At 42.4% G+C, this 22091-nt stretch overlaps 1 protein-coding gene across 1 annotated transcript in view; it reads left to right on the top strand.

Annotated features, from left to right (window-relative positions):
* Positions 1 to 21946, top strand: part of LOC104931840 (protein kinase C epsilon type-like) — an 83872-nt gene extending 61926 nt beyond the window's left edge. The window contains exons 11-15 of the mRNA XM_027284218.1: positions 5548 to 5702; positions 16901 to 17039; positions 17455 to 17643; positions 20587 to 20733; positions 21223 to 21946. Of these exons, the coding sequence (XP_027140019.1) occupies positions 5548 to 5702; positions 16901 to 17039; positions 17455 to 17643; positions 20587 to 20733; positions 21223 to 21369 (777 nt within the window). The 3' untranslated portion in view covers positions 21370 to 21946. The remainder of the gene's footprint in view (positions 1 to 5547; positions 5703 to 16900; positions 17040 to 17454; positions 17644 to 20586; positions 20734 to 21222) is intronic.
* Positions 21947 to 22091: the final 145 nt, after the last annotated feature.

Raw genomic sequence — 22091 nt, 5'->3', positions numbered from 1 at the left:
CTAGCAGCCAAACGGTAATGGCTCATAATGTTCCGAGAAAAATAGGGCAGCAATTCACTTTTTTTGTTTTGGTACACGGACAAAAGTTCAAACCCCGTTTGTTGTTTTTTGTTTTTTTTTTGTTCCCAGTTTTGACGAGCGGATTGACCGAAGTTCCAGATATTTGTTCTTACAGGTTTTATGTTGCATAACTGCAGACGAGAAAATTACTTTGTTTACTCGAGTACATTTATGTCTCCATTATGTAATCTAACGGATAGATACAGAAGGACGGCATAACTACACAATGATATAACTACAATGCAACTAATATCTTTCTTTGCTCTTCTCTTATTTCCTTCTCCATCTTTCCGTCCTTCCTCCTGCTCTCCCTCTTTTCTTATCTTTTCTTTTTCAACTCTCTTTTAACTCATCAGGAAACTTTGTTGCGTTCAGGCGTTCAGTTCATATAGCAACAAAAGGTTTAATGTGAAAAGGACTTTGTTTACTCGAGTACGTTTATGTAACGTTGATCTAATCTAATGCAGACTCATGTTCAGGGCAGACCTGAGAGCGTCATGAGCTACAGAGAGAGGAGGACCATTAGAAAATAATATAAAGAACAAAGTGTGAACCGCTGCAGCTGTTTGGTTTCTTTCTTTCTTTCTTTCTTTCTTTCTTTCTTTCTTTCTTTCTTTCTTTCTTTCTTTCTTTCTTTCTTTCTTTCTTTCTTCCCATTCTCATTCCCATCTTGCTTTTCCTTCATTCCTTCCTCAGTACTTTGACTCGACAAAGTTTTTCTTTCCACCTTTCTTTGTTTTTTTTTTGTCTTTTCATCTTTGTTTCATTTTTTCCTTTGTCTCTTTCCTTCTTTGTTTGTTTTGTTTTATATTGTTCTTACTCATTTCCTTGTTACATTGTCCATTTACACTTTTTCTTTTTTTTTCTTTCTATATTACCTTTGTGTTCATCTTTTTTCATCTTGTTTTTCCTTCATCCTTTCCTTGTTACCTTCCCTCCCTTCCTGCCCTTTTTGACTTGACAAAGTGTTTCCTGTTCTGTCATTCCTCTCTAATTTTCTTTCTTTCTTTCTTTCTCTCTTTCTTTCTTTCTTTCTTTCTTTCTTTCTTTCTTTCTTTCTTTCTTTCTTTCTTTTCTTTTCTTTTCTTTTCTTTTCTTTCTTTCTTTGTTACCTTCTCCCTCTTTCCTTCCTCTTTTAGACTTGACAGTGTTTCCTTGTCTTCATCATTCTGTCGTTCCTCCCTGTTTTTCCTCTTTTCTTGACGTTGAAGTAGAAAATATACGAGGAACATAAATTCTCCTCCGTACACACACACACACACACACACACACACACACACACACTCTGCAGTAAATTCTTCTTTTGGTATTGTTACTTTTATTTTCTTAAGGAAGGAAACCCGTTCCCCTTTTCCACTTGACAAATTCAGATACGTCTCTGTTGTGCTTTTATTGTTTGTGTTTGTGTGTGTGTGTGTGTGTGTGTGTGTGTGTGTGTGTGTGTGTGTGTGTGTGAGAAAGAGAGAGAGAGAAAGAGAAAGTGTGTGTTAATGCGTTCGGGCGAGTTAGGACTTGTTCTACATACATTACACAGAGAGTTTAATCACACACACACACACACACACACACACACACACACACACACACACACAATGGTCAGATAATCATCTAGACGTTATTGTCTGTGTTGGGCTGGAGATCATCCGGGGGTGTGTGTGTGCGGGGTGTATGGATTGAATGTGTGTGTGTGTGTGTGTGTGTTTGTGTGTCTCTATCTGTACATTTGTAATTACACTCAGGAAATGTTTATTCATGTTTGATTGGGTGGGACCAGCCGGGACTCTGGGTACATTTAAACAAACTATTTGGACATCCTGTTTAAAGGAGCAGAGAGAGAGCGAGAGAGGCTGAGGTCGGACCACCGGCCACTTATGTAAGACCTGTTCCTGAGGCCCCTTTAACTGATACTGGAGAGAGTGTGAGGTCAGCTTTAAAAAACATGTGAGCGTGAATAGAGTCGGATCGAGTTCCAGCTGCCGTGCGTGAACAGCTGGATTAACTTTGATGAATCCGGGTCAAACTAATCAGTGAAAAGCGTTTCTGGAAAAACCAAAACAGACAGGGACGCTTAAAGGGACAAGTCCATCAAAAGTCTAATTTGATCTCAAGTGGACCGGTTAAAAAAAAGCATTTCATGGTAACATATAAATAACAACTAATGAATAAAAGTACATTTAATGAAGCGTCCATGCTCAGAGCCGGTCCAGCTCTCCAACATCTGCAATATCCGTGCATCAAATCTCGTCCTCAAATTTGTTTCTCGTCAGGCTGATGTCAACAAAAACCTGTCGCTTGTCTGGACGCGTGATTTCTGCAGCATCTCTTCACAAACACACCGTCATAACATGGCTTTGACGTTAAATATTATATTCATGAAGCACTGAAAGGCGCTGAGAGCACACCGAGCACAAGAAGAAAGAAGATCTGTGTCCGCCTTTCCTCTTTTTCACCGAGACATTTTCCACCGGCGGCTTGTGCATCAGCAGTAGCCGACAGTGTTGTGTGCGGTGCTCATGCAGTGTTGTATGTTTGACACCCCTGCTTTGAACGCACCATCAGTTACATCTAAAAAGTCACTGATTCAGCTTATAGCAAAGTCGTGTTATCTTCGTTTAAATGAGTTGTGTCGGCAGATATCCTGAACTGCTGTATCTGTAGTTGTCCTGAAAAGTTTGCAATGTCCAAAGTCACTGCAAAAAACAAAAACAAAACATCCATTGAAAGTTCCTCACACTGATCTGTATCCTCTGCATACATGAGATATATGATGCGCCTCCACTTCCTCCAACCGTATAAATTAAAATATCAGTACCACTATATAGTAGTGATCGCTTTTGAAGCTTTAATATCGAGGTTGTGTTGTCCATCTTTGTACATATACAGTCAGTGATCAGTATGTTTCCAACCTGGTAGCTCACCAGGTTCAAAGGTCAGTCCTTACCACGGCTGCCCAGGTTTGACTCCAACCCCCTGGTGCTTTGCTGCATGTCATCCCCCTCTCTCCACTTTGCCATCACTCTTAAGGAGAACTTTATGATTCATTGCCCAACAGGCAACAAAGCAGTGATGGCGTCTGACATCAAAACACACAACTCATAGTTTCTCATGGAAGCCCGGTCGTCTGCGGTGTGCTGACTGGCATCGTCGTGGTTTCAGGCTCGTTTTTGTACCTTCACTCCGGCTTCTGCTACTTCTCAATCTGTCTGAAGGCGCCGCAGAGTCCAGTAACAAGCATCAAATGACACATCAGCTACATGGTTTGGTGATAAAATTGCAAAGCTGCTTATAAATGACGTCTTCAGACGAGACAACAGGAAATCAGGGTTACGACTCAGCGGATCCTGTGGTTTACCATTCCCATAGCTACCTACGTTTACATTGTTTTCTTCAGAGAATAGCAGGAAGAAAGTGAAGAATTCACAGGGAAATTTTCCCGTCAGGGGCAGCGTGAAGAAACATGAACCCTTAATCAGAAAGGTGACTAGTTCACCCAGCTTTTCTTTCATTTATGAAGAAAATGGGAAGTTAGATACTGTGACTCAGCTTTTGGTTTAGTGAGTATAATACGATGCTTACACGGAAAACTGAGGTAAATGGATATATGGAGCTCCATGGTCTTACCTACAGTAAACGGCGCCCGGCACAATCTGATACTGCCGTGGATGGAGGCAGCAACAAAACATATTTCAGACCCACCCAAAAAAAAAAGTATCAGTGTAAGTGTGTGCTATATTTAGTGTATTTTCACGGCCTCACCTCGCCGTCTGACGGGAAACCGAAGCGTTCATGGTTACACCTACACATTCTCAGCTTCCGCACTTCCTGTATGCGAGGTCCACTCTCTTTGTGAAGGTCTACAAAACCTCCTATACACCTCACGACAAGGGGGCTTCCTTAAAAGGGCTGTAAAACACACCGAGGTTTCAGATCTGTGAGCACAGTGTGACATCCATACAAACATAAAAATAAATCTCCTTCTCACCCCGGCGGGGTGGTATCTGTGTCATCCTCAAGCTCGGGTCCTCTACCAGAGGCCTGGGAGTTTGAGGGTTCTGCGCAGTATCTTCAATGTTCCTAGGACTGCACTCTTCTGGACTGAAGCTTCAGATGTTGTTCCTGGGATTTGCTGGAGCCGCTCTCTCAGTTTGGGGGTTACTGCCCCAAGTGCCCCCACTACCACGGGGACCACGCTACCCTTGACCTTCCACATCCGTTCCTGCTGCTCTTTCAACCCTTGATACTTCTCAAGTTTCTCATGTTCCTTCTTCCTGATGTTGTTGGGATCACCACATCTATCAGCACTACCCTCCTCTGCTCTTTGTCCACCACCACTATGTCTGGTTGGTTAGCCAGGACCTGTTTGTCAGTCTGGAAGCTGAAGTCCCACAGAACCCTGTTGTTCCACCTTCTGTGGTGTGTATATGTGTGTGTGTGTGTGTATATATGTGTATATATATATGTGTATATATATATATGTGTATATATATATATATATATATATATATATATACACACACACACACACACACACACATTTGTGTCACTTTAACTGCTAACAGTGTGAACGCTGTGGGGCTCACACAATGGATCAAAGGGACTGGTCCTTGTTTCTTATATACGGAGCTGTTTATATCACAACACCGCCAAGACACACACACACACACACACACACACACACACACACACACACACACCACTCTCTCTCGCTCACTTATTTCCTATATGAAGAAAGGGAGCTGGAATTCGGGAAGGGGCCATTTCCCCGGAGCGCATTTTCAGCTGGGAGGGCGCGGCACGCTGTGTGACTTCAGAGTGTATGTGTCACAGGAAGGAGTCCTATGGGAGCGGAGACAATCAGTGTTAGTCACATTACCATGTGTTATGTATGTGTGTATATATATATTAAAGGAAGTCTGTGAAACATGTTAGATTTGTTAAACTGAAGAGTCTCGGCCTGCTTGATAAACAACTTTTAAATTGAGTTTGCCTTCATGCGTCTGTGTATGAAAACTGTATTGATGTATTTAACATTCAAAACCTGAAAGATACTCTCATGAGTGTTTAAAGAGCTCAACATCTTTTTGGACGCATTTTGGTCAAATGTCGTTTTAGAAATTCAGATGAACCCGTTGTGATGAGATCAAATGGAGATTGTTTCACCTCTGATATGAAATGTTTCAGGGGAAATGCCGCAGTTTATCTTAGCCTAAAGATATTTGTAACAGTAACGTACAATAAACAACACATTCATAAATAACCACTTATCAACACGAGTCCAAATTCTGGGATTGTGAGATAGAAACAGCTCCTCTTCATGATTTCCCTCTGTGCACCAATCAAAGTTGAGCAAACCTCGGTCAAACTCAAATTTCAGCTGCTGATTTCTTCCAACACGTGTCTAATATTTATTTAATGTTTTTGCTGCTGTTGGTATCAAAGTGTATAAACACAAAGTGAGTGACTCTGTCGTCCCCGCTCTCTCTCCAGGACCGGCTGTTCTTCGTGATGGAGTACGTTAACGGAGGTGACCTGATGTTTCAGATCCAACGATCCAGGAAGTTCGACGAGGCGCGATCTCGTTTTTACGCGGCCGAGGTCACGTCCGCCCTGATGTTCCTGCACCAGCACGGAGTCATATACAGGTAAAGAACCAGAGGATTCCTGGAACAAAGAAAGAAACATGAAGTGAAACTCCCACGGTTAATAAAAAAGATGTATTGTGAACCGATGACATAAATGGTCCAGCTGAGAAACAGCATCACATCCTGAATGAGAGGCTCTCGCTGCTTCTTGTGGGTTTTCTGGTGACCGACAACGATCAGCAGCCTTGTTTGTCCTGTCAGTCATGTGCAGTCAGACTTCACAGAGCGGCTGACCACATGATGTGTGAGCTCTGTAGTTGTGCTGCTCGAGCTTAAACTCTCCCGACAGCCTTTCAGTTTGGTTTGACGGTTTGGATGCATGGGTTAGCCTGCTGAGTCATTATGTCATAAACTCTCCAACCAGAACACGGATTAAACTCCTGTGTGATCTGTGCAGGAGATGCATGCACCAAATAACTCTTGAACTTTGCATGATTTAAAATAAATACCACACTAAAATCTCCGGGCTTTTGACAGGTACAGGACATTTGCTACCAGGCTGCAGAGAGAGTGTAACGGTTTTGTAACTTTATAGGATTATTTCTGTGGCGATAACCTTGAGCTTGGTACAGTTTGTGCTGCATGTTTTTCCATCACTTCAGCAGCCCTCAACAATAATAAACATCCTGAATGCTGTTGTCATGTTTACCTAGTTTTTCTGTCTGTATCACTTTAGCCCAGACTGAAATATCTTTGCAAATATTGGGCCTTTTCAAACTTCTATCGGACAGAGGCAGCTTGAAGAGTGACAGGAATGTGTGGACAGAGAGAGAGAGATGGGGAATGAATGCAGCAAAGGGCCACAGGTCGGATTCGAACCCTGGGCTGCTGCAGCAAGGACTCAGCCTTTGTACATGGGGCGGAAGGACTGAGCTAACTGACACTCCCACATTTGTTTTTTTGAGTTAAATATCTGCATAACTGTTTTATTGATTGCCATGAAAGTAATAACTGTGTAACATACTGGTGTATGTTGTGTTTTGGACGCCAGTGCCTCCATGAGGTGATTCATGGCAGATCTGGTCTTACTGAGTCTGTTGCAGGACGCATTCTGATCTTTGTCGTGACATCCAGAGAAACGTTTGGTCTCAGCTTGAACCGGAACATGTGCAGTTTTAAGTTTTCACACCTGATATGTTCTCATCCATCTTGACTGGGAGGGAATCTGCTGCATGCCGACACTATGCAGCTGTTGCCAAACCGGAGAGGTCAAGATCTGCTAGTAAACTAACTGAGTGTGATCCGCGACTCGAAAGCATTAATCCAAATTTCCTGCATATTTTTTCTGAATGTCGTCAGGTAACGATCGGATCGATCAAAACCTACATGATCATGAGTGTGAACAGCATCTACCAGTGCGCCTACGGATGCATGCATGGAGTCATCATCTTTTTGCATGATAGTACGAATAGTGACTCACACAGTCAAACTGTGAGGCTAATACGAACACAATGCGGTGTTTGTTGTTGGGCGTACATGGAGGGTCCTTGTGTTGGGTCATTATGAAAACCTGAATGTTCTTTTCAGATCTGATTAAATATTTTCTTTGGTTATGAAACTGGAACTCGTTGACCCTGGAAACGCTCTGTGTTAGGTGAAGATTACCTCACCGTCCTTCCACTTCAGGCCCTATTATCTGTCTGTGTGTCCTCCTCAGTCATAATATCATTGTCAACCAATAGCAAACACACAGCTGCTCCCACAAAAGCAAATCGCTCGCTCGAATCATAACACCATTGTGATGGACGCGGGCTCGGCGCAGGTTCAGGCTGTTTGCTCCCACAAATAACTGCGATGGAAGAAAAGTGAGTTCTTCCTTCCGGTGTTTTCTCTCCGTGAATCTGAGGTTTGATTCTCTCGTCATGCGATGTGCGTGTGCCGTACCATCTGTGTGTGTGTGTGTGTGTGTGTGATTTTGTTTATAGTACGTTGTTTCCTGTTTTATCTTCTCACCTCCCAGGCAAGCACACACATTTATACTTCAGCATTTTTTCAATAACATTCCCGAAGCCCATAACCATTTCTGCTCACAGAGTAATTTAAAAATAAGTAATTTCTTGATTAATAAATATGTCTAAAGATTTCGAAGCGTGTGTCGAATCAGTGAATGAGCTGTGGATTGTTTAGATCACTTAAATCTGGGGATGTGCGCAAGTAGATGATCGAACGTTGCTACCTTCACGAGGAACCAGAAATACCAGCCTGTTTAAAGTGAACTGTAGCTGCTGTTAGGTAATGTTAGCCCAGTCTGTTAGCCGGGCTGTGAGCTCAGAGCACCGGAGGAGTGTTAGTCTTTGTACCACAGGTGTTTTGGACCACCGGGAAGAAGAAGAGAAAGTTTTTAGGAATGCTGATGAGAAGTGGAGCCAGTGTCTTGCCAGAACAGGAGCTGGGAAGGCTCAGCAGCCTCTATGGACATGATTACAGAGTAAAAGACAGCGAAGAGGACGTTGACGGAGGAAGCTAAGAAGAGAAGAGGAGAGAGTGAGCACCAGACAAGAGTAAATGTGGGACTGACTTTTAGTGGTTGGTGAGAGCTTGGTGAAATAAAAGGCTGAAAGACAGACGCCGAGCTGGGCTGACTGCTGCTGGACTAGTCAGTGATATCAGCTGCTGCTGGGGACCTGGTTGATGTTCGGCTGTTTGCAAAGCTGGTTTTTGATCATAAGCAATGTAATGGATTACACTGGGGGTGTTAAACTGTGAAGATTTCTATGAGAACTGACAATAATAAAAGAGGTTGGTGATTATCAAAACTCACCTTCGACCTGCTTCATAAAGGCTTCACTTCTGATGCAGGTGTATTTTATAAAGTGAAGCCTGTAAATCATCACATTAACCGGTTGGATTAATTCCATTGAGTCCATTGACAGTTATATTACAGTGAAGACAACTTTATTCAGACGTCTTTGTTGCTCCAAAACAAGACATGTTTGTTCAACTAGAAGAAAAAAAAAAAGCCTGTGTTGAAATTATACGTTGCATAACAATAACACATTGATGCGAGATACTGCAGTGACTGTTCACTGTCTGCGTACCTGCCCTTAACAGTCATGAATATACAAAAACAAAACACAGATCGAGGAAACAGGCGGGGAAGTGATCCAACATGAACAGTGTGTTGTTGTGTTTCATGTCAGAAATTAAAGGTCAGTTGAACAGATGACAGATGAAATTCTTCTTTCACGCTGCATATTCTTTAGTTACACTTGAATTTTCTTTAAACCTATTTTCAGTTTATGTTACACACATAATGCATGTCGGCTTCCAATGAGTGCAAACATGAAGAAAAACACGTCAGGCAGAACCGGAGATGGAAATGAATCACAGAGAGAACTATGAATTCTTCAACAGTTAAACTTACAAACTTATTATGAATTAATTTGAGTTTAATAAAGTTTCATTTTGTTTTATCTCATTAGGATCTTTCTTTTGGGGCTTTTTTACAGCTTCTAGTTGCTGCTCAAGATTCATGCAAAACAAAGCAGCTCTTTCCTTTGCCTGCACAATTTAAGGGTAATATTTGATCAATCCTGGAGCAGCAGATCTTGTTTTTTCCATTTGTGCAGTATTAGTAAACTAAGATTTGTAGTTTCAAATGCTGAACTTGAAATGCTCGTCCGGCCTCGATCTCCTCTCGCAGTATATTAAAAAAGGTTTTTTTTTAAGATACAAAACTCAACTCAACAAAAGTATTTTGTTATTTTAAGTACTACTCCAATAATGACATATTGTTTGTACAGTATTTTCTGCTCTCTTAAATTACATACAAAATCATGTAAAATGACAATCATTACCTGTAATCAAATATGTGGCTCATTATATTGAAGTCCATTGTCCATATGCACAATTTAATGATTTTCTTTGTCATTTTTAGTTCAAACGTATCGGTTTAAACCAATAAAAAGTGTGGAGATGCCGCTAGGGGGGTGCTCGAGATGAAAAAAGAAAAATCAAAAACATTTAAATTCATAAATAAATGCAGGATATTTGTCTTAAAATGAAGCGTCGTAGAAGTTATCTTCACTGGCCACCACTTGCCTTTAGGATCCCGTTTTAAATACTTCCACTCACGTAGAGAGCGCTCCCCGGTGGCCGGGTCCTTGCATACGTGGCTAAATTACTTCACCCACACTTATCAGATTGCCCTCGCAGGTCAAATATGCTGAATTTGCTGTCAGTCCCACACAAAGACGCGTTCTGCGTGCACCCTTAGGATATGCTGCTTCTGTAGATCCTAGCTGAGGGCATACAGTACCTGTTTAGACCTGTATGCTCCAGCTCTCACGTATACATCATATATTTCTGTTGTGTTTTGTTAATAATAGGACTTCTTTGAGGTAAAGCACATTTTTGCTCACTTGCTTTCATTAGGCCTTCTGTTTGACATCCAGTCCTTGACAAGTCTTAATCAGTCTTACAGGGTAGAGAGTTTACTGAGGGTTTAGATTTGGCCCTCTGACAACATGAAACATGAGCAGTGTCAGCTGACTCAGACAAAAGAAACCCAATGACATCTTTCCCAACAAAGACTGTCAAACTGAATGTCACATGAACTGTTTAATCTCCCTTTATCCAGCTGGTTGAATGAAACCAAACTCCATTTTTTTTGTTATTTCTTAAAGTAAATGTGACACAACAGTAGACGGCGGTCAGCGAGCTCCCAGAAGTCCTGGCACGGAAACAAATCGAAGAACTGCTGTGGACATGGTCAGCCGGAAAACGTGTTTTAAAATCCATGTGTACACTATAGTGAGCACACTTCAAGCATGTTATGTTGCTGTCAGAAAGTCCTTTCCACTGGTGCGACCGTAGAATTGAAGTTTTCCCACGCCTCACGATCATTTTGATGCCACACTGACTTGTAATCAGGATAATGGCGTCTCTATTTGCACAATTCTGGGTCCAAAATCGACGCCCACCAACCCGCACGGTTACCCACCACCAACTATTTCACTGATTATGGTGAGAAAAGAAGAGAGAGAGAGAGAAATCATTAATGAGCTAATCAAATTTGGAAAAATGTCAAAGCGTTGTCAGAACACGACGCCCCCGCTGACGTCGAACCAGTGAGAAAAACACAAATATCCCATGTGAAATAACGTGAGTGGAAAAAATGATTGTTGATTGTTGATGTCATTCAACAAAACATTTACATAACACATGAAGTATAGTGCACAGATATCCAAAACAAAGAACTGAATGACTTGACAAGCTATAGAACATTTATAACATGCTATAAACGGCATGAAATACAAACAAGACGTGGCATGAAGTGCGGCATGACACACGGTACGATCGCTAAAAAAACTCCCATTAGTTTATAAACAGGATGTCAAATATGAATCAACCGTTTTTTCGCCGTCACGTCTCATTATTTAGTTGTTTTGGCTGCATGATCTTAGAGCTGGGCCAGTCCTGCTGGTGCCTGCTGGAACCGGACTCATTGTTTCACACAGTTTGTGTTACAATGGTTTTATTAATGAAGGAGGCCTATAATCATAAAAGTTCAACTGTGTGAATGTGTGTGTGTGTGTTTCTATGGGTTGGCACAATTTATTTCAAATCAGTCATCAAGTTTAAGGCCAAAACCTCTGAGCGTTATTGTTTTGTGTTTTTTTATTTATTTTGGCGACATAAGCAGGTTTTTAGAACGACACTCCACCCAGAGTGTGTCTCTGAGTCAAACACACACACACCTCATGTGGACGTGAAATGTGAAAGGTGGCTGTTAAAAGTCTATTATTACCAGAATAGCAGATCCCAGCCTGTGTTTTAGGAAAACAGAGACTGAGGTCTGCTCGGATCAGTCTCAGCCTTTTTTAAACGACAAGAAATTGTAACGATGGTTCAATCAACAGCATAATTCATTTATTAATTAAAAACATCAAGCGAGGTCAGCAGTCAGCCCAGCTCGGCGTCTGTCTTTCAGCCTTTTATTTCACCAAGCTCTCACCAACCACTAAAAGTCAGTCCCAGATCTTCCTCCGTCAGCGTCCTCTTCACTCTCTTCTCCTCTGCCATTATGTCCATAGAGGCTGCTGAGCCTGGTTACATTGCCCAGCTCCGGTTCTGGCACGACACCCATTTCCCCTCGTGCCCCGCGCCTGAAAACCTCCTCTTCTTCTCGGTGGTACAAACTCTAACATGCCCCCGGTGCTCTGAGCTAACAGCAGCTACAGTTTACTTCACTGTCCATCAGAGAACTCTGTAAATCACAGAGAGTTGAGGCCAAAAGCGGTGAAGTAGTTGTTTGTGCGTGTAAAGCGTTACAACCCGGAGCGTACATAGCGTGAGAACAGACACCACTCACCTGATTACAAGTCAGCTCAGCATCAAAAGGATTTCAAACCTGTTTAATTTTTTATTTCTCTAATGGAAGAGAAGTTGCACAATGTTGCTTTAAAGGTCTTATGACATCGTTGGCTGAGATTTCAAGCATGTGCCGACTGCAAAAATATTATGATTAATGGTTCAGTTCTTCAATATTGTTTTCTCAGTCACGCTGCGTCGATACCGAATATTACTCTGTCAGTAGTTGGCAGGGACTGCACACACACACACACACACACACACACACACACACACACACACACACATTGCATGTTAATTCATGAAGTTGAGCTACCTGATCCTCTCTCTCTCTCTTTTCTGTCTTTATGTCTTTTGCTCTCTCGTCCCTGACCCACTTTGTTGACCAGAGGAAGAAGAACAACAAGTGTTATGGGAACATGATGTCCCGATCCACCCCCCCACCGCCACCACCACCTCTTCCTCTCCTCTCCTCTCCCTCCTCTCCACCTCCCTTTTCCTAGCCACCCCTCCCTCCTCCATCACTCGTCCGATGCTCGTCTTTTCTCCCATCAGCCCATCGTCGACGCTCCCATCCCGACGTCTCCCCGCTCCGAACCAAAAAAAACCCAAAACATTTTTAGACAGTAGCACATGTTCTTCTGTTCAGTTTCACTGAAGTGTACTAAACCAAATAGAAGTTGCTGTTTGGGTGTGATCGTGTTGGCAGAGTAGGTTCAGACCGGGCGGATGGCAGATAAATGTCTGGATAAACACGCACAGGCTGCTGCCGAAAGAACAGTTGGTTTCTGATGTGAGCTTCGGTGTTATAAATCTTATTCAATTATTCAGCAGTCATCATTTTGATAATAGATTCATCATTTTGAGTGATTTCACCTCCTCAGATGTGAATGTTCTCCGGTTTCTTTTGTCCTCTATGACAGTAAACTGAATGTCTTGGTTTGTGGACAGGACAGGATGTTTAAGGACGTCACTTTGGGCTTTGGGAAGCATTTTTCTGGATCAAACAACTAAAAAACATAATTCATGTTTCGATTATAGTTGTCTGTCAGCAACGTGTGATTCTCCTGTTAAAACATTTCATCTCCGTATCCCAACCTTGATGTTGTTGAGTAAAATATTATTATCCCACGCTGTGGTTTGGCCCAGGATGTGGGGGGAATACTAATGATGAGCGGAGTTGGTGTCGTGCCAGAACAGGAGCTGGCCAAGCAGGCAGTGTAACCGGGCTCAGCAGCCTCCAATGTGACATAAGGACAGAGGAGAAGACACCAAAGAGGACGTCTTTGTCCTAGAGACATTACAAAACATCCTCCGAAACCTTCAACGGTGTATTTCAATTTATTTTGTCCAACTGGCTGATGGAATTAAAAACAACAACAAGCACAAAGTCAGAGGTCAGCTCTCGACGGCTCTTTTGCAAATAGTTATAGATATTAAAGGGAAGGCAATTTGACTGGCATAAACAAGACGAGACATACCAGACTGACAGGCCGTCACCTTTGTGGTATGCTGACACTTAATTCATCATTATTAGTTTTCTGAGCCGCTGGCTTTAAAAAACAAACAGTGTCACTCCGAAGTTGTAACACTTTAGTCGTCAGACCACATGACGCCAACACATGCTCAGGTCCAAAGTCTTGGCCTGAAAGGTTTCTTTGTTTACTCGGCACTGATGTATGAAATATGTAAATATATTTTGTAGTTTATACGTAAATAAATAACTCCGATGTGTCTGACAGGCCTCAGGCAGGGAGGGAGGAGGAACTGCTGGAAATAATGACCCGAATGATTCAAATGAAACTCAAGCTTTAAAATACTTTAATTCTTATGAGTTCTATAGCAAACACATTACATGACAGTGTGTTTTAAAGGACCAGTTTGTAGGATTCAATGGTGCAACCCCCTCGCCTCACCCTCTCCTTCCTTGCGTGAAGGAGTAACTATGGTGGCAGACGAAAACATCACTATGAATGTTATATTTGGTGAATAGATTCCCCTAAGTCTGACACACTGGACCTTTAAAACATCTTCAAAACTGCTCAGTTCATCAGAGAACTTTTAAATGTTAATGCTTAGTGTATCATTTCAGTATGAGTCATTATGCACACATGTAGTGTTACAGATGCAAGGTTTCTAACTGGAGCCACAAACCAACAGGACACAAGAGTGAGCAGAAGTGTTTAAGTGTTTCTTATTTTCAGGTGATTATACACCAATGAAAACTTTTCTGCCATATTCTGACAAAAAATCTGACACACTGGACTGATGGCTGATTGATGACACCTAAATACATCCAAACATTACAGATATGATGATTTCATTTGAATTTCAGTGTGTGTGTGTGTGTGTGTGTGTGTTTGGAGCCTGTAGTCACATGGGGTGGGAGGATGGAGGGGTGAGAGAGTAGAGAGAGGCGGGGAAAGGGTGAAGTTAGCTGTCACAGTGCACAGGGGTTGCTGCTGAGGACGTAATGGAAAAATCACTCAAGATTAACATGAAACACAGGAAGTGCTCTCAATTGAGCCTGATTGCCTCGTGTGTGTGTGTGTGTGTGTGTGTGTGTGTGTGTGTGTGTGTGTGTGTGTGTGTGTGTGTGTGTGTGAGCTGACAGAGGAGCTCCTGTTTATTGACAGAATTTCTGCAGTGATATCCAAAATATCAACAACCGTATAAAGGTGATGTCCCTGATTTTCGGACCACAGTGTGACACTTGTGTTGAATACAGATAAAAATAACATCCGCTGCGGTCAGTATATTCACACAGCACCATCCCAGGAGTCTCTTCCTAGAAACATGACTCAGTCAGCTTTTCTAACTATGTTGAATCATCTTTCTCTCACATTCCTCCCCTTTCTATTTCCACTCTAAGCTGATTTAAAGTTGTTAAAATCATCTTATTCTACGCTGACAGTATGCGTTCTTTATCGGGATCAGCTGTGGCCGTAACTCTTTGTGATAAGTTAATGAGTCGTTATGGTTTTGATTTCCGGAAACTTATTTTTTTAATCTGAAATTTGTGAGAAATTGCGCCTGGAAATGAAAAACTAATATAACCGTAGACTTTCCCGGTCATTCATCTTTATAAAACAGTTCAGAGCACAGAATTAAATTCAAATTCAAGCGCTCTGTTTATTCATTAACATTCATAAGACAGTAACAACAAATAATTTTATTAATAAATAAAGACTGGAACATGCAAAATAAAAGCAGTAATGATTTGTGCAGAGAGTCAAAGCATCAAAACTGCCCACGATTTTGCCGCTGTGGATTATTAGCTCCTGTTGACATGCTTTACATCCCGCAAAACCTCTTCACATAAATAAATATCATTCCATTAGTGTGACTCAAACACCTGCAGCCACTTAATATTGAATTTTCCTGCAGCGAGGTGATGTGTAATATAAAGATTAACGTCAGCAGTCATTTCAATTCAGCCACAAATGAGTTCAATTCATACGCTATTGTTCTGCCCCCCCGCTGCAGGCGTGCAATTCAGATTTAATGTCCTGGTAGTCGCCCAGAGGTGAGATATGCAAACCGTGCAGCCACGGGGGAGCTGGTTTAATTTTTCATCTGTGGGAAATAAAGAAACAAGTGCATGAGGACATCAATGTGCCTTTCTAGGAAAGCAACAAAACAAACCTGAGGTTGCTTTTTTAAGAGTGATGCAAGTTGTGGATTTCATGCAGCGGTTAGATAAAAACAACAAACACAACTAAGGTTAAAAAAAACACATTGCACGTGGAATATTCAGTCAGCTTTTACTCATGTACGTGCGTATGACAAGTTCAGCCTCCATCAGTGAGCACAGAAACACTAAAACTCAGGATAGTTCACAATGTTCAGTATTTCTTTAGTCGTCACCGGACCTGAAAGTAAAAACGCGCTTTGACGCAAACTGTCAAGCTCTGCTGCATCTGACATGTCAAGTTATTTAGACTCAAGGCAACTTTGCACGAGATCCAGATACCTGCCGTAGTGTAGTACTGAATGTGGGAGTAGATGACATATTTTAGACACACATGGTCGAGAAATTTTGGATGAATTTAAGTAGAAACATGTTTCGGAGCAGATTTAAAAGGTGGAATAAACCTGTTGTTTGTTTCTGAAGCTGTCAGGTTTTTCCTGGAAGTCTGGAAAACATTCATTGAAAAGAAAAAAAAAAATCTCCATTAAGGTCAAACAGTCGCCTGTTTAGCTGGTAATAATTTAAAATATATTTATTTTCCTTTTTCTAAAAAGCAGGGGGAAATTTGAGAATATAATTTAAGCTCCTTCTTTACCACGGAGCAAAAAAAAATACAAAATATACTTTACCCAAAAGGGTTGGGCACAGTTTTAGTGCATAATCAGCGGCTCAGCATTTGATAGTGCAATCATTAACCTGTCAGAGCAAGCAATGATCGGATGTAACCGCTCTCAGAAAGGATTGTTAAGCTGCAAAAACAGAATAGTTGCATAAGACTTCAGAAACACACACACACACACACACACACACATGCTTCATCTCCTCCCCCGGCCTGTCAGGGTGGCTGTATTTTTAAAAACACCTCAGGCTGAATGGCTGCATTGGGTACATCGAGGAGATGTTGACATATTTGAAGCGATCAACCATCAAGCCCAGAGCGGCTGCATTCATGACCAACCCTGTCATCTCTCAACACTGCTGCTTTTATCTCTTACATTGCTCTCTTTCTCTCTTGCTCTCTCTTTTTTCCCAGGTCTGTTTCCCTTCTTTATATACTACTAAAACCCTTCAGGATGTGAAAACCTTTTTCTAAAATACGTGATTATTTCTGAGAAGCATGCTCGTTCAGATAAAAAAGTCTTACTTTTCCTTGCTTACCCTTCCTTTCACGTGTGCGACCCTTCTGCTCCTGCAGAGACTTGAAGCTGGACAACATACTGCTGGACGCGGAGGGTCACTGTAAGCTGGCGGACTTCGGGATGTGCAAGGAGGGGATCCTCAATGGAGTCACCACCACCACCTTCTGTGGGACGCCAGATTACATCGCACCTGAGGTGACACACCCACAAACCCACATATACACCAGGACACATGTTTTATTTGCAGGTTGGCAGACTAACGCCGGTAACACTGCACCAGTGTTATTGTGTGCACTGTATTTATTTTTTACCTTGCGTGCTGATGAATAGATGTTGAAACAAAAGGCCCTGCCACTGAAATCGATCTCTAAGGTTTTCATGAAGATATAACAGTGAATAAATTAAATAAATCTTTACCTAGATAGCCCAAGTCATAGCTGCTCCCCAAAGCGTTTTACAGAACTGGCCAGTTGCATACTGGAGTCCAGAAGGTTCGACTGTTTGCTGATGATACTCTTCTTCGTCGTGCTAAGATTCAGTTCAAGTTTGCTCAAATGTTTGACTCTGACTATCTGTTTTGTAAATCTCTTCTTATTTTATGCGTGGTTAGATCCTTCAAGAGCTGGATTACGGCCCGTCAGTGGACTGGTGGGCGCTGGGGGTGCTGATGTATGAGATGATGGCAGGTCAGCCGCCGTTTGAAGCCGATAACGAAGACGACCTGTTTGAGTCCATCCTTCACGACGACGTCCTCTACCCCGTCTGGCTCAGCAAGGAGGCTGTGTCCATTCTCAAAGCGGTCAGTTTGACACAGTGAACAGGAAAAGAGCTGCAAACCTGTCTCACAGTTCAGTAGCTTTAACTAGTCCAACTGTAGTGCAACTCTTAAAATAGACTCTCCATGAGCTGAAGTATCTTTAGAGCTGATTTCTCTCTTTATTGCATCTACTGTTCCTCAGGCTTTTCATATATCACCCAGAATCTCCAACACAATCTTCCACCGCCTCATTTCCCTTCAGTGTGTGGTGCTAGTTGTGTTGCTGAAAACAAATATAGTTTGGTTTGATTATTATAAAGATTTCACACGAGCTAACAGGTTGTTAGAGATCCTAAATCTGGATCCACGCAGGATTCTTAGTGTGTGTTTCTTTGCTTTTGTCTTTTGTCTCGTTGTCTCCGTCCTCTCTGTCTTTTCTCTTTGACTTTTTCTCCCTGTCACATGTGAGTGAGGATGCAGCTTTTTTCTTTTTTTTCTCTCGGTATCACATGTTGCGTTTCCTGATGATCCACAGGAAGAACGTTGGATAATTCCCTCTATGTTTGATTCCATGACTTTTTTTCCCCCTCGTGTGTGTTATTGGTTGTGTGAGCGTGCGCATGTCTGTGTGTGTAATGCCACTTGTCCGTTCGTTTATTTGTCCATCCAGTTTTTCCATCACAAGCCTTGCGTTTACCTTGGCTGTTAGTGCAGTTTGACTGCAAAGCCTTGTGGGAAAGTGTGTGTGTTTATGTTGGACAATGTCTTGGACTCTGACCAGTCACTTGACCGGCACTCTGCGCTCTGATTGGACGTGTCATCTGTCTGGAGGACGTTGGGTCACGTGGTAAACTCTCTCAGCTCAGTCTGGTGGCCGAGCACCGTGTTCACCACTCACCCAGCCCTCAAGGATCGAGAAAATCCTGAAGAAAATGTAAAGGAGGCATTTTACAGTGGCTCCATTGTGTTCACGTAGACTAATTTAGATGTAATTGAGAATCTTTCTTCTTCTTTTTTTACATCATCTAAAGTCTGTGCTGAAGTAAACATAAGTTATAAGATGTACAAAAACATTCAGTCCATTAGTGACAGCATTGTGCATCTTCTTGCAGCAAATGAGCTGCACAAAGTATCAAACATCCAAATCAGATCCCAGCCTGAAGCTTTGTCGGGACCTGCAGCGTTTGGATCCAGTTAATCTCTATAAACAGATTCTGGCATCAGAAGTTTCCTGGTTTATGTTTGTAGGATGAGCAGTATTGACCAAACATGTTTGACACTGCGTGCAGGAAAAGAAGCGGAAGTGGCCAAAATGCAATCTCTGAGCCCGTCAGCTATCGTCTGATTCAGATATCTGTTTGTAGAGATTAGCTGAAATGTCATTCCTGTGTATCAGCTTACTGATTGGACTTCTGGGGAAGTCTTGGCCCGGATATTTGTTTGCCACATATTGGCTGGCTACGCCGGAAGCTCCTAAATATTGTCTGTTGCCCCCAGAGGCTCAAAGATGACAGCTGATGTGTTCAGGTCAGGTAGGAAAACTCTACCAGATTATATTAGAAGTATCACTCTGTGATGGTAAGAGGAAGATGTGTTTTCGTAGTTTAACAAGACCAACAGAGATGATGAAATGATCTCCTGGAAACCTCTTTGTATCGCATCAATAGCTGCAGCACTGTGGTGCAAACCTTTCTTTGTAAAGTCTGCATGTTCTGTGTCTACCTGGGTTCTCTCTGGGTTCTCCAGCTCCCTGTCCACAGTCCAAAGACCTGCAGGTTGATGGGTAACTCTGTAGGTGTGAATGCGAACATGAATGATTGTTTCTGTGTGTCGGCCCGGTGATGAACTGAGTGTACGCCACCTCTTGCCCAATGTCGGCAGTCGTCTTCAGCCCCCTCTGACCCTGATAAGGACGAGCGTTCATGGACAAATTGATGAATGAATACAACGAAGAATGAATAACGAAGTCAGAATTTTTAACTTGGACTTCAATATTTGGAGCAAGACCTTACTCCTGTGTGTCTTCTGCTGTTTGTCTCATTTTGAGGTCGACAGCTTTGGGTTTCGGAACTTTACTAATAGATGTTGAAATCTCAAATACATTAGATATTAGTTGTGGTTGCTTGTATTTAAGTGTTACCGCTGTTCCGGTATCTCCATTCCCCATTGAGGTCGACATCCTCTGTTACCAGTGGATCATTTTCAGGCTTGAGATCCAGCAGTGCAGCTGTTATTTACATGCAGGTACCCGAGAACCTTGTGTCGTCTCCCAAACCTGCATCCACGGGTCTTAGACCAGATTCTTGCTGCTCAGGTCTTGTGCGGCGAGCCAGGTCTGTTTGAACACTTCTGAGCTGACGTTGTTCCATGAAGGTTAACACACATCCGTCACACTGATGCAACATTCAAAGTGCACTGTGTGACACATTGGTACTCGCTGCAGAGGCGTGTGGGTTTACACAGAAAACAATAGGTGTGTGTGTGTTTCGACACACGTATGTTGTCCTTCGCCGCTCTGAAGCTGTTTATTTCCATCTGATTTGCAAATGTTCTTTCTAAACAGCCGGTGGACGCTCGTCATTTCGTCTATTTTTGCTCTGCTGTGTGAGATTTTGAGTGTCTGCTGCTGTAAACAGGTGAAACGGGCTGACATCCTCTGCAGAGGACGCACTGAAACATGAAAACATGAAAACATCTGTTTTTAGCTGAACAAAATAATAATGACCGATCTCCCGGCCGCAATTACAATCAGCAAATTGAAAAACACTGATGTTTGCGTCATAACACTCACCTCCACATGCGTGCATGTAAAATCTCAGCCCTGATCTTGTTATTAAAGGTGAATCATTTTTATCATTTTAAAAAAGGCAAGTCATTAAAGCCTCTTGAAATCTTTCAGTCAGGAAAAACAAATCAATATCCTCTCTCTCTCCTTTTCTTTCTCTCCGTCTCTTTCCTTTTTTTTCTTTGTCTGTCACTTCTCAGTTCATGACTAAGAGTCCTAACAAGCGCCTGGGCTGTGTGGTGGCTCAGGGTCTGGAGGAGGCCATTAAGCTCCATCCGTTCTTCAGAGAGATCGACTGGACGCTGCTGGAGCAGAGGAAGATCAGGCCACCGTTCAAACCACGCATTGTGAGTTCACGCTAACCGTCTTTGCCAGCAAGACTTTGTTAATTTTGGTCATTTGTCCTGTGATTTATGTGCTTCTACCATTCTGGATCAGAAAGCTGCTTCTAAAACGTGCTGCCTCACTTCTGGGGAAATCACAATTAGGGTTACCGACGGTTACGGTACATCGTCTTTATCGATGCCTGCGCTCCCTCACTCTCATTCACTGTCAGCCAGACACAGATTTAGAAACTGGTTCATGAAACAAACAAAGCCAGAGTTTAGACTGTCTCAGTTTCAGAGACATTTCAGGCTGTGGAAGTTTGGCCGGTCTGAGCATCCGATTGACGGCCGCAGCGTGACGTCGGGCTGCGATTTTTCCTAAAAGTTGCATCCGGCTTAACATCTCCACCGAAAGTTGCCGCACAGCTACATTAACGCTGAGGTGCCCTTACTGTTGAGCAGTAACGATCTTCAGTCCTTAAACGATCACTCTTGTTCTTTGTCTTCCAGAAAACCAAAAGGGACGTGAATAACTTCGACCAGGACTTTACGCGTGAAGAACCCGTCCTGACGCCGGTGGACAACACCATCATCAAGCAGATCAACCAAGATGAGTTTAAAGGATTCTCCTACTTTGGAGACGAGACTGTGGCCTAGACAAACACACACTGACGCACATCTACATACGATTAACACACACCACCACCACCACACCTAAAAATCTTCAAGCAAAGACACAGTATTTAAAGAAACACGGCCTCTGGAACGAGACCTCGTGAACTTTTCCAGATTCCGACCACTCCAGGAATTATACTAGACCATCTGTATTTCTCTTTATGGTTTCTGTGCTCTTGATGTTTGTCCATTTGTGCATATCCCATCAAACTATATGCTCGAGCGGCACGGAAGTGCAGGTCAAGAGGAAACTACCCAATGCTCCTTCACTCAGTCCACATATCGTTCTGATGCAGGCGAAGCACCAAACTCTGTTTTCAGGGGAGTGTTTTGAAGTAAATACATGGGCGAGGTCATGGCCGAGTGTGTGTGTGTGTGTGTGTGTGTGTGTGTGTGTGAGAGAGAGAAATGTGCGTACAAGCGAGCATGCATGCATACCTCTAGAAAGAGTAAGACTGTCATTTCTGTACATGATGTGCTGTATCCTGTGTCTGTCTCCGTGTTCAAAGAATGTTTTTTTCTTCCCTAAACTTGTATGTGAATGGAAAAAAAAAAATAATTGAACCAATGATTGTATTTAAAGAAAAGAAAAAAGGTCTTTTTATTTCAAAAAAGAGATGTCAAAAGGAGGAGGCGAGAAATCAAAGATTATTTTTCCCCTGATGAAATCATGATGCAGGTGAATTTCAGTGTTTTATTTTAAA

This window comes from Larimichthys crocea, chromosome XI (genome assembly GCF_000972845.2).
Source record: "Larimichthys crocea isolate SSNF chromosome XI, L_crocea_2.0, whole genome shotgun sequence".
Taxonomy (NCBI): domain Eukaryota; kingdom Metazoa; phylum Chordata; class Actinopteri; family Sciaenidae; genus Larimichthys; species Larimichthys crocea.
Note: the sequence above shows the minus strand (reverse complement) of the source record. Positions and strands in the feature narration are given on the sequence as shown.